At 48.1% G+C, this 13,107-nt stretch overlaps 1 protein-coding gene across 2 annotated transcripts in view; it reads left to right on the forward strand.

Moving 5' to 3' along the window:
* The first annotated feature begins 11,359 nt into the window (after positions 1-11,359).
* Positions 11,360-13,107, forward strand: part of LOC105911913 (glycogen synthase kinase-3 beta) — a 12,345-nt gene continuing 10,597 nt past the window's right edge. For both annotated transcript variants that reach the window (XM_012840807.3, XM_012840806.3), the window contains exon 1: positions 11,360-12,357. In XM_012840807.3, the coding sequence (XP_012696261.1) occupies positions 12,270-12,357 (88 nt within the window). In that variant the 5' untranslated portion in view covers positions 11,360-12,269. The remainder of the gene's footprint in view (positions 12,358-13,107) is intronic.

The raw sequence follows: 13,107 nt of genomic DNA on the forward strand, positions 1-13,107 counted from the left end.
ATACTGTCAATAAGATAGATAGATATGTACTTTATTAATATCTGTATGGAAACATTCTTGTGTCCAGACAGATAGCTGGAAAGCTACAAACAGTCCTGAAAATGGTTCATCGTTAAGTTGGATATTGTAGCGATCTCAGTCACTACGAGTTTGATACAATAAACCATTACAATATGACCGTTACTCGCTAACAAATATCAACAGCAACGACATCGGGAACGTCTCTTTTTTCAGTTCACAAGATCATACTCATAAAACGTGTTGTTATCATATTCACAATTATGAATAAACGTGTTTGTAGCCTGGTTAAATTACATGGAAAATCCTGTTGGTTTGTTAAGGTTTACTATGGGCAGGGGCGACGTTAGCAGTCACAGTGATTAAAGTTCCCATGGATGTAAACAATAAAGTAATCATTTACAGAAACCCCTCTGAGTAGTGCCTGAGATCGCTACAATTGGTGTCAGAAGTGAACTATAAATAAAGTGAGTGAGCTAGGGAGACAAGTTCTTTATCGTTTTTTTTTGGTAGTTAATTATCAGTTTAGCTAGCGGCTACGTTTTTTTGCGGAGGACGTTGTTTAACGTCATGGAGAACTTTTCTGGCGTGAAAGTTAAGGAGGAGGGAGACAGTGGTCCTGGCCGATGGTCTGAGGAGTTTCAGAGGATGGAACAGGCAAGATCTCGGTTACGGGATTCGGCGGCGAGGATGGCTTCGGAGGCTGGCATGGCTGCAGGTTCAAAGTCAAAGTCCCGCGCTGAGCATCCGAGGAGTGGGGGAGGGGCGGACTGTGACTGTAAGAACGTCAATCATGGCGGCGCCCATAGCACATGGTCCTCAGTGAAAACACCCAAGTACGGGGGTAAGTCAGATTGGGAGGCCTTCCATGCACAGTTTGAGTTGCTGGCTCATGCAGGGGAGTGGACGGAGAGAGAGAAAGCCCTGCAGCTTGCAATGTGCCTCACAGACGATGCATTAAAATGCCTTTTGTTGGTTAGCCCAGAAGACAGGCATGATTATGGGGCTTTGGTGGCTGCATTAAAGAGGCGCTTTGGACAATGTGTGCAGGCTGGCCTGCTAAAAAATGAACTCAGCAACAGGTACAGACTCCCAGGGGAGCCCCTGCGGGCATTAGCAAATGACATTGAGAGCCTCACTCGGCAGGCATATGCACACATGCCACCTGATGTACAGAGCGAGCTGGCAAGAGACCAGTTCATCAGAGCTCTGTCCCCCACTGAGCTGCGGGTGCAGGTACAGCTGGAGCACCCTCGATCTCTGCAGGCTGCATTGGAGTTAGCAGTGGAGAGGGAGTTTGTGTGGGGTGTGCCAGCTGGAGGTAGCCACAGTGAGAGCATGCCCATAACAAGAGTGGCAGTGGGCACCAACGATGGCCTGGAGAAGCCGGCATGGGCATCTGAGCTGACGGAACTGATACGGGCTATGTCTATCCAGTCAACCCGTACCCCGCACACATCCCCCAGGGTGTGTTGGGGGTGTGGCCAGCCTGGTCACTTCCTCAGGCAGTGCCCAAAAGCACCCAAAGGTCCGGGAAACGACCCGGGGTCCGCATAGGGGAGGCTGTGCGGACCCCAGCCCCATCCTCTTCCTTTTCGTCGTCTGCAGGAAAGGCCCGACAACACAGACGGGGGAGTCAGGGCCCACTCCCCCCAGAAGCAGACGACAACATGCCCACGGAGCCTGTGGTGGTGGTAGGGCGGACTTGTGTTGGGGACTTTTGTCACGTCCCAGTGACCGTAGAGGGGGTTCCCTGCACTGCTCTTGTGGACACGGGGTCCACAGTGACACTGGTGAGACCTGATGTGGTGCCAGGCTGGACTCAGTTAGAGCCCACCACTGTGCAGTTGCGCACAGTCACGGGCGGGCTGGCACCCATGAAAGGCAGGGGCGAAATGACACTGACTGTGGGGGGAAAAGCTGTCCGCCACCCAGTGTGGGTGGCAAGCGTGCAGGACGACCCGTGCATACTGGGACTGGATTTCTTGAAGGCCACGGGCTGTCAGCTGGACCTGGGCAGAGGCACGCTGAGGTTTCAGGACGGGCCTGTCATCGCGTTGTCGGCCGTGACACCACCAGTCGCTGCACCCACTACTTTGCCGGCACGAGAAGTTGGCACGGTCACATGGCCACACCCCTTTTTCCCCAAAACCCCTCACGACATCAGGGTGCGTGTTTCCCTAACAGGCCACCACTCCACGCCCACAGCATTGCTGTTCAGTCACCTCCCTCTCAGCTGGAGACAGAGGTGACAGCACCCAACTCCTCTCCACCCCTGCTGGCAGTGCCGGCCCCCAACAGCATGGGCTGCTCGTCTCCGGCCCTGCTGCCCCAGACGGAGGAGGAGGTGTCCCTGCTGCCCCAGACGGAGGAGGAGGCGACGCGGTCTGCCATCACGAAAATCTGGATGGAGAACTGTGATGACCTGGACTCACAACAGCAGGAGCAGTTGTGGCGGCTGTTAGTAGAGTTTAAAGACAGCTTTGCACTGAGGGAGGATGACGTTGGGCGAACACAGCTGGTGGAGCATGAGATTGACACCGGAGACGCCGCCCGATAAAGTGGCGTCCCCGCCGGCTTCCCCTGGCACGGCAAGAGGCGTGTGACAAAGCTGTCGGGAACATGCTGCAGGCAGGCGTCATCGAGCCATCAGACAGCCCCTGGGCAGCTGCAGTGGTCATGGTCCCCAAAAAGAATGGTGAGTGGCGCCTCTGCTCTGACTACAGGCCACTGAATGGGGTAACTAAGAAAGACTCATATCCACTACCCCGCGTGGATGAGTCTCTGGACTTAGTCTCAGGCTCTGCCTGGTTTTCCTCACTGGACCTCCGCTCCGGCTATTACCAGATGCCTCTCGCCCCATCTGCCCGACCAAAGACTGCCTTTTGCACTGGACGTGGGCTCTGGCAGTTTAAGGTCCTCAGTTTTGGCTTATGCAACGCCCCTGTGCCATTTCATGCAGCGTCAGGTGACTTTTCTGGGACACAGAGTGGGGCGGGAGGGAATTAGCACTGTGCAGGACAAAGTGCAGGCAGTGGCAGACTGGCCCGTCCCGTCCACTCAAAAGGACTTGAAAAGTTTCTTGGGCCTCGCCTCATACTACCGGAGGTTTGTACGGGGTTTTTCGTGCATCGCTGCCCCTCTGTTCCAGCTGTTGCATAAGGACAGAGAGTTTGTCTGGACAGATGCATGCCAGGGGGCGTTCGACCAGCTGCGCCGGGCCCTCAGCGATGCACCTGTGCTGGCTCCAGCTGACCCCTCTCTCCCGTTTATGTTGGACACTGACGCCAGTGGGGTGGGTGCTGGAGGAGTGCTGTCTCAGGTGGGTGCAGACGGGGAGAGGGTAGTGGCGTATTTCAGCCGGGTGTTCAACAAGGCTGAGAAGCGCTACTGCGTGACCCGGCGAGAGCTCCTGGCAGTGGTGCTCTCCGTGCGCCATTTTAAATATTACCTGTGCGGTCTGCCCTTCACTGTGAGAACTGATCATTCAGCTCTCCAGTGGCTGATGTCATTCAGGGAGCCGGAGGGGCAGGTCGCCAGGTGGTTGGAGGAGCTCCAGGCTTATAACTTCACAGTGGTGCACAGGGCAGGAGCTCAACACAGCAATGCAGACGCCCTCTCCCGTCGCCCGTGTGCTGCAGACGGGTGCCACCACTGTGAACGGAGGGAGAGTCGGGAGCATGAACTGTGTGAGGAGGAGCAGCAGCAGCAGCAGCTGAAGGCAGTGCGGCGGGCAGAAGTGGTTGACTGCCGGGAGCTGCAGATGGTGAGTGTGGGGGAATGGAGGCAACAGCAGGAACTCGACCCCGACCTACACCCTGTGCATCAGTGGGTGGAGTCACAGCAGAGGCCGCCATGGGAAGAGGTGGCGAGACTCTCACAGGCCACCAAGGGGCTGTGGTCAAAGTTCAACTCGCTGCGTCTGATCGACGGGGTGCTGCAGAGGGCGTGAAAAGAGCCTGCTACAGGGGAGGAGCGTTGGCAGCTGGTGGTCCCAGAGGGCCTGAGGACAGCTGTACTGCAGGGCATGCACGGAGCCTCAGGGTCAGGCCACTTTGGTGTAACCAAAACGCTCCGCCGCCTCCGCCAAGGCTTCTATTGGGGCCACTTTCGGCGGGACGTAGAGGACTTCTGCAGACGGTGTGACTTATGCACTGCACGGAAAGGCCCAACAGGTCGGTCACATGCCCAGCTGCAGCAGCATCTAGTGGGGGCCCCCATGGAGAGAGTAGCTGTAGATGTGATGGGCCCGCTTCCCCGCACAAACAAGGGTAATGTCTACATCCTCTCGGTTATTGACTATTTCACAAAGTGGCCAGAGGCCTATGCCCTCCCAAACCAGGAAGCAGAGACTGTGGCAGATGCCCTGCTGGGAGGCATACTCAGCCGGTTTGGGCTGCCTGACACACTGCACAGTGACCAGGGGAGAAATTTTGAGTCCCGGGTATTTGCTGCCATGTGCAGCCGCCTGGGCATACAGAAGACACGCACCACCCCGTTACGGCCTCAAAGTGACGGGCTCGTGGAGAGGCTTCACCGCACACTGGGTCAGCAGCTGGCCATACTGACATCGGAGCATCAGCGAGACTGGGATGAGCATCTGCCGCTGGTGCTCATGGCGTGCCGGTCTGCAGTCCAGGAGTCGACCACTTGTTCCCCAGCACTCCTCATGCTAGGGAGGGAGCTCCGCACACCAGCAGAGCTGGCCTTTGGGCGGCCTCCAGATGCCCCTGTTGTTCCCCCAGGCCCTGAATATGCGAGGAGGCTCCAGGACAGGCTTGAGTCTGCCCATGCGTTTGCCCGGGTGCATCAGGAAAGTGCTGGTGCAAGGCAAAAGCGCAATTATGACGTGCGGGCACGGGGTAGGCATTTCCAGGCTGGAGAGCTTGTTTGGGTGTACAACCCACAAAGAAAAAAGGGCCGGTGTCCAAAGCTCGACAGTCAGTGGGTGGGGCCCTGCAGGGTGTTGGAGCGGATGGGGGAGGTGGTGTATCGGGTGCAGCTACCGCCACGAGGACGGAAGGTTGCACTGCACAGAGACAGACTGGCCCCCTATCAAGGCAATGCCTTGCCCCAGGTTCCAGGTACCCCACGCACCCAACCCCAACCCCCTGCACTACACACACAAACACCGCACCCCCCACAGCCAGTGCCTGATGGGGGTGACCCTGACTCGGTCCCTGTGGCCCTCGGGTCTCAGCCCACTCCCCCTGCCCCGGGGTTAAGCCTGTTACTCCCCGTCTCACGTCCACAAAGGGCTAGGAGACAGCCCCAGCGTTATGCAGACTTTGTTTGTTCCCTCGTGGACGAGGAACTTTGTAGTGGGGGGGTAATGTAGCGACCTGTGTGTGTTGATGTGTTAATGTTAATGTTCATTGTGATGTCTGTGTGCCTGTGTGCCTGTGTCCTTGCTCTCTGTCAGCCGCGGCAGCTCATGTGTGGGTTGCTATGCGCTGCGGGGGGCTGGCAGAGTAGCCGGGGGGCGGGGACACCTGGATAAGATAACGTGTTTCTTGTTGTTGAGCCTCTTCGTGCTCGCGGTTTAGTGATGAGCAGTCACAGTGATTAAAGTTCCCATGGATGTAAACAATAAAGTAATCATTTACAGAAACCCCTCTGAGTAGTGCCTGAGATCGCTACAATATATTTTAGCTTTCCTTACTGCCTTTTCAATTTTGTCTTGCATTTCTGTTGATGACCAAATCGCTATCAAGGTATTTATTTCATCCGTGGACCACTGCTGGATGTATTTTTTCTAGGGTTGTCAATAGATTAAAAAAAATTAACTAATTAATCGCACATTTTGAAATGAATTAATCGCGATTAAAAGTTTTTTTTCTTCTTAAGACTAAATCTTATAAATTAACGAGTAATCACTTCATACAGCATGTATTTTAGACACTGTTGTTTAATTGTATTTTTTTTTTAAACACAATGGTGCCCCTTGACGGTAAATCGTAAGAATTTCCCCTGAAGCAATTCGAATCACCTCAATCAGCCCACTGTCCTCAACTATGTTGATGGGCCGACAGTCACCGGCAACCCAAATGGTAACCTTTTCACGGACTGGCCTAGTTATTTTCCTAGAGAAGTCATGGAGTGTGGGTTGGCGATCATCTAACCTGGGACTGCTTTCTGTCAGGTGCTTTGCCTTAAGGTGGTAACTTCAAGACGAGCTGCTTCTGTGATAGCTAAATTCAGCTTGACAAATGCTACATACAACTTTAGTTTTGTCGATTGTTCCGTCATTTTGGCTCTTAAACAGAGACTTTCCGCCCAACAATCCCTCAGCTCTCTCCATCTTCAACTACCGCAGTGGTTCTCAAACTTTTTCTGTCATTCCCCACTTTGAACAAGGGGGGCTATTCAAGCCCCACCTGTCCCTCATCGCTCCCATAAAATGGTAGGCCAAGTCTGGCCTGATGTAATTCCCAATCCTCTCCCCACCTCTTCTCCGCCTCGCTTCCTGTCATAACTTCATGTCCTATCCAAATAAAGGCTTTAAAAAAAAAAATATAAAATTTTTTTTTTTTTAAGTTGCGTTAATTGCGTTAAAATATTTTATCGCGTTAATCGCGGCCGCATTAATCGCATAGATTAACGCGTTAACACTGACAGCCCTAATTTTTTCATTTATGTTTTCACTGTTTTCACTCATCATCTTGGTTGACGGGTGAAAAAAAATGTCGGCGAAAACTTTTGTTGCGGGTGGGATAGCCCCGCCCATAACCACTGTGACGTTACTAGTGCCCGATTTTGGGCCCAGCAACTCCAGGGAGCCGTGCCGGTGCCGGATTCTCAGCACCAGCACCAGCAAAATTTTGGTCGAAACGCGCAGAACTGGTGCCACCGGCACCATGTCGGTGGAAACGAGGTATTTGTGCGTTCCCATTGTGCGTCAGCTCACTCGTCAACCTGCAGCATCTAGACAATCAGACCACCACCATCCCAGTGTTGTGCACGTTCACACCTCTCATGAACTAGTTCAAAGTTCAGTTCATACAAGTAAACATGAATCGTTTACGTTCATAGTTCACCATTTAAATTCTGAACTAGTTCATAGTTCAGTTCATTTTAATTTTTTTAATTATTGCAAATTTTTCAGGAGGACATAATTTGCACAGAAAGGTGAGATTTTTACTGTCGGAAACTTTATCAGACAGTGTGTAAAAATCCCCCACATAATAATAAGGTGGATCGGATGTAGGCCTACTCGCTGAGTCTGCGTCTCTGTTTTCGCTTTCACTTGCCATTTTTATATTGACACCGAGAGCTGTTGCCTTGGAATACGTTGATGTTTGGTATACATGTGTGTGCGATGATTCATGGGTAATGTAGGGCGAAGTCGAGTTAGTTGGTTTAGGTATCGCAGAAATTATACGGGTACTGTTATAGAGGGGGTTCGGGAAATGTGTAATCACTGAGGGTCATCCGATTAGAATGGAAAAGAATGGAGACTTGGATATTCAGTTTGATTCTTCACTCTTTGTATTGCATTAACAACAATGAATGGGATAAATTGTAGGTGGGTGTATGTTTGTATGTGTGTGTGTGTGTGTGAGTGAAAGTAAAGTACAAACAGTAAATATACATTAATACACAGCCCTGTAGTAGCCTACCATTTAAATAATGAATTATACAGGGAACTAAAGGTAATAATTTAACCTCTTCAGCAATGCCATGCTACTGGCTTAATCTCAGATCAACAAGGGCATGTACACTAAATGAAAGACCGCTCAAAAGTTAGCATAGGTAAACCCTGTAACACTCGTATTTGTACATTAGCAGCTTATGCTAAGCGAGTTCACGAACAGTGCATCATGCTAGATTAATTAAGTGACAGTGCTCGTAACAATTATGAGAAAGCTAAACTATAACAAACACATAATGACAAGGTAGGCTACAAAGTCAAACTCACGTGTACATGGACGCACACAACTTCAACAAAGTGCAACGTTCAATTATGTGAAAATATGCCCGAAGTTAACTGCTACTCCATCTAAATATGCCGTGAAGCGATATCAAAACATTGCACCATGAGAAGTGGAGTCACATGACCAACGCAATTACCAAATATGGTCATTTACCGAAACATGGTCTGTCTGGGCCATTTAACGACAGGTACAGAGCAACGACATGGTACAAGCATTCGATTTAGACAGCGTCTTTCCTCAGTAGGCTAGAAGGAAAACATTCCGTAATGTTTTAGCTAAACCTCAGATAATATGAACGTGTTCACCGTTCAAATTCACTATTTGTCATGAAGTTGCGTTCAGTTCATCGTTCTAATAAAAATGAACGTGTTCAATGAACGCGTTCTTTTGAACCTGCAGGCATGGTGATTCAGGCTGTGTGAGGGAGTGGTGTGGATATTATGTTAGGACATGGTAAATGCCAGGGCTCTGAGAGGTATAGAGTGATATCTGGTGTTTCAAGGGTGATCAGATCTTCCATGTGTACTGTAGACATGGGGTGTGCTGGTCTTAATGGTTCCTCCTGGTCACATGGTCAAAGTGCACCTGACACAAGACTTCCTCTAGCTGTACATGTTTGACCTTTCACCTTACACTGTATATCAGAAAGCAAGAATTCTCACCCATGGGCATTGATGTAATGCACGCTCTTGTCATCATATCAGAACATGTTTCTCGCCCTTAGTTTCTTTACAGAGGAGTGAAAGGCCAGACAAATATATGAGTGGTGAGAAAAATAACCTTAGCTACATCCTTTATGAGCTCAGATGCAAGGGTCTTAGCTGATTGCATGTACTTTAATGCTTTAATGCTTTAATGCTGTGCTTCAATAACACTCGTGATCTTTAATGGTGGACTTTTGACCCTCGTTCTCAGCAGATAATTGTGTCTATTCTGTGAAGGAGCTGTGTAACATACAAAAATAAATAGTTTTGTTTTGTTGCATCTCCTATATGTGTGTGTGTGTGTCTCTGTCAGACTACATGTTGTATCTGGGGGGTAATCTAATCTTATCTATGCCCTCTGAGCTTGCCAACCTTCCCTGCCTGCGGTACCTAGTGCTGAGTGACAATCTTCCTACGCAGCTCACAAGGTCAACCATTCTACCTGATCTCTTACACTCTCACACACACACACCAATACACACACACACACTCTCTCTCTCACACACACACACACACACCTCTCCACTACTGCCTTATTAACAAGCACTGATCTTCTGACCCTCTAAAAACATTCACAGAAGCCTATGCACCCCCCCCACACACACACACACTCCCTCTTGTCGCCCAGTCTCCATAACAACCTACTGATGTCCCTCCCCCAGCCTGGTGCACCTGCAGGAGCTCAGTCTCCGTGGTAACCCACTGGTGGTGCACTTTGTCAGGGACATGACCTATGACCCTCCCATCTCTGCTGGAGCTGGCTGGACGTACTGTCAAGTCCCAAAACATATATATGCAGAAACTATATATTCAATATGTATATACTCAAACATACAAATATATGTCCTTGGCTCTATGGTGCTTCTAGATCAGAAGGCAAAGTTCATGGGACAGATGTTTTGTTTTTGACCTTACTGCATGATGTGACAGCTATTACCATGTGGTTATCCAGAAGGCTACCAGTAGATTTAGTAATAAAACTTGTGTTGGATTTAGTTTTTATAAAAATGAATAAGTGTGTAAAGGTACAGTGTATAGTTGTTAGTGGCATCTATTGGTAGAAATGGAATATAGTATTCATAATTATGTTTTCATTCGTGTCTAATTACCTGTAACTATGAATCGCTGTGTGTTCGTTAGCTTAGAATGAACCCTTCGTACCTACATAACGAGTGGGTCCTCTTGGACAGAGTCCGCAATGTTGCACCGACATATTCGCTCGCGCACGCTTGTAAAGGGAAGGGTATGGCTGGTTGCAATTCAGCAACCTCACCACTAGATGCCACTAAAAACTATACACTATACCTTATAAGATATTGTTATTGTTCAGAACAAAGGTATTTGTTAAGACTTTAAAATCACAAACTTACTTCGTTTATGTTGTCCCTGTTGAGAATTCAAAAGTAATAACTCTGTCTGTTGGTTATTTTCAGTTAATCACCTTTTCTCTTTGAGATGATTAAAGTCTACATCACAGATGTGCACTTTGCATTGCAAATTGTGGGAGCTCTTTGAAGGTTTCCCCTCTCTCCTTGAGATGGGTAGAATCACAGGCAGGGTAATCTGAGCAGGGTTTTATCTGAAGGTTTCTAAAGTTACAGTATTGAGAGCTTGTGAAACGACAGTCAGGGCCAGTGATCGCTGATAAATCAGGTCAGCAGACCTCTGCAGACCCAGTCTGTCCTCTGTGAACAGAAGTCTGACGGTACTACGGGCGACCGACCACACAGTGTTTTGGTCTCATTTATCCTCCTATTAATCATGGCACAGTGTGTCACATGCCACATATTTTTAATTTGTGACACTGGGTCGTTTCTCATTGCTCGTTGCTGCCGATCAGTTGGCATGATGTACAGTGAGCCTGAGGGGGACTGATGGACTGATGGTCCATTAATGTGTGTGTATTCTATGGAGACATGTCATCCCAATTCTTCTGTCAAATGAACACTCCCAATGATAAGAAGTATCAGCTTTTTTGTATTAGCTGATATAGTACCTATAAAAGAGGAGCTACAGGAAATATATGATTTATAGGCGTAAGTTGGGAGCAGTTTGGTGCTAGCTGCAGCGTGTGAGCAATTAATTGGGTTGTTTTTTATTCATCAAGGCTAGTATCAGCACACTCCCAAAAAGTGATAACAGTTTTTCTCATTCCCTGATTTCCATCATGCTCAGTTTTCCCTTGCAGTTACGTATGTTTTAATACAGTGTTAGTGCCCTTTATAATAATATAATTTAAGCTACCAAATCTAAAAACTATGATTAAATGTATAAAGTATGACTCAATCAAATAAATTAATTAGGCCGATGGTATTTTACAAAGTTGAGTTTTTAAATGCTTTTTATGTGTACCAAGGCTGTCACTGGAATGGACAACACTAGGAAGGTCATTCCATCTCACACAAGAAACTGGTGTGAATGGAAAATAAGAGGGGTCCAAACAAACACGATCTCTGAATGGTGTGTAGGCTAGCACTTCTGACCTCACAGCCTGATATGAAGAAAATGGTTCAGTGTTGGGTGGACAGCTAAGAGACATCAACCAACCTATCTGGTCAATTTAGCAGAGGCATTAGAATGTAGAGGATTAAGAAATCATTTTTGCTTTTCACTGATGTTACATCCATATACATGAGTGAGTTGTGAGGGCAAAGCAGGTAGGCAATACTGTGTGATTGCATAAGAGCACGCAATTTCACGCACTCCCATTGATTCTGTTTTGTGAGGTAGAAGGTTTGTCCCACCCATGCAGTCCCACCCAGTGTCACCGGGGACATGTGACGTCACGACACTGCCGGTCTTTCTATGGTATCGAGCAGCCGACAGACGGTGAAGGAAGGAGTCAAGAATCTCACTCTCGTGGACCTGGACAAAGTCTCCCTTGGTGATAGGATAGCATCAATTGGATCCTCCGTTAAACCTGAGACGATACACTTTGTCCTGTTGCGTATATCGGACTTTGAGAATCCGGGCGACTCGTTTTTGCACGTGTTTTATACGATTTTATCCGATGCGAATGTTAGACTGAACAGACTGGTGTTAGCCGTTAACCATGGCTAATGCAGCTTTAGCAGTTACCGAGTGCCAGTAGCTAATATTGTAGCCGACGTTATACAGCCAGTTTAATAAGCTACAGCTCATGTTAGATTTGTAATGATTACAAAGTTTGTTAAACAAACTGATTGTTGTTAGTGTCAGTCGCTGTCGACCGGCTTCTGATTTTAAAGTAAATCCAATAACCTGCTAGGCTAGGCAGTGCGGATTGTTAGCTAGCTAGCTAGCTATCAAATGTGAACGGTTTCGATTGTGACAACTTGTTCTGTATCGTTATTTTATGCAGAGGACCTTCTTGGAGAAAGATGCATGTATAACTAGTAGTATCTAACGTTATCTGTCTAATTTGTCCTTTAAGAGAGTCTATATTGGTAACGTTACGTTAGTAGAAACGGTAGCTAACGTTTAAAAGGCAGAGCCTTTGGAAGAGAAAATAGGAAACGAGTACTAGACCTTGATTAGGTTATAACACCTCACAAAAGGACACCGCTGTTCTTTTTTACTTACTTAACTAATCCCGAGTACCCAAGCAGTCCCGGAGGAGCTGCGGGGTTGGAGCATGTCAGGTCGCCCCAGAACCACTTCCTTCGCGGAGAGCTGCAAACCAGTGCCGCAGCCGTCATCATTCGGTAGCATGAAAGTCAGCCGTAAGTACCCTTCAGATGTCTTGAATGTAACATTATTAATCTGCCTGACTGCTACATTTCTATCTTTAATTTGACAATCAGTTTGGATGTACAGAAGTTTCAATTTACAAGAATTATACTTTGCTCCTTAATCTGGAGGGCCCATTACGTTGATTAGACTTGAGTTATTTGGCAGGTGCATATAATGTCATCAGATTAAATATTCGTGATGTGTAACGCAGTCCTGCATTCTGCCAGTGTCTGATTACACAGCAGATACTTATTGCCTAGCAAGTTTGAGATATTCTTTGTGGAGAGAGTCAAAAGGCTTTCATGATTGAGTACAGCTCATAGATGTCTGGTGAGGCAAAGGCTATAGAGGGGAAACCATCTTCAGCATGCATGGCATGGATGCTGATGATGTGTGTGGACGTACCAGGGTAGCACTCTCTCTTTCCCCGTCAGCATAAGCATGGGAGTGACTGGTCATAGGGTTTTCCCACCTCATATCCTAAAGTGATGGAATTGCACTGCAGACAATACAAGAGGAACCAGAACTCAGAGTGACTAACATCCAGCCTGTCTGTGACACAGTGGTTTAGTCCAACGATCATCAAGACATAAAGAATGGTGCTAGAGTCATTATGACTTGAGGACCTGAGTCTTTCACCAATATCACTTCTTATTGGGGCAGTCATCATTTGACTCACTATGCCATCATCGCAAAACGCCTGCCCCAGTGACACCATCTCCCTTTAAACGATGGGTGTG

This window comes from Clupea harengus, chromosome 21 (assembly GCF_900700415.2).
Source record: "Clupea harengus chromosome 21, Ch_v2.0.2, whole genome shotgun sequence".
Classification (NCBI taxonomy): Eukaryota; Metazoa; Chordata; class Actinopteri; order Clupeiformes; family Clupeidae; genus Clupea; species Clupea harengus.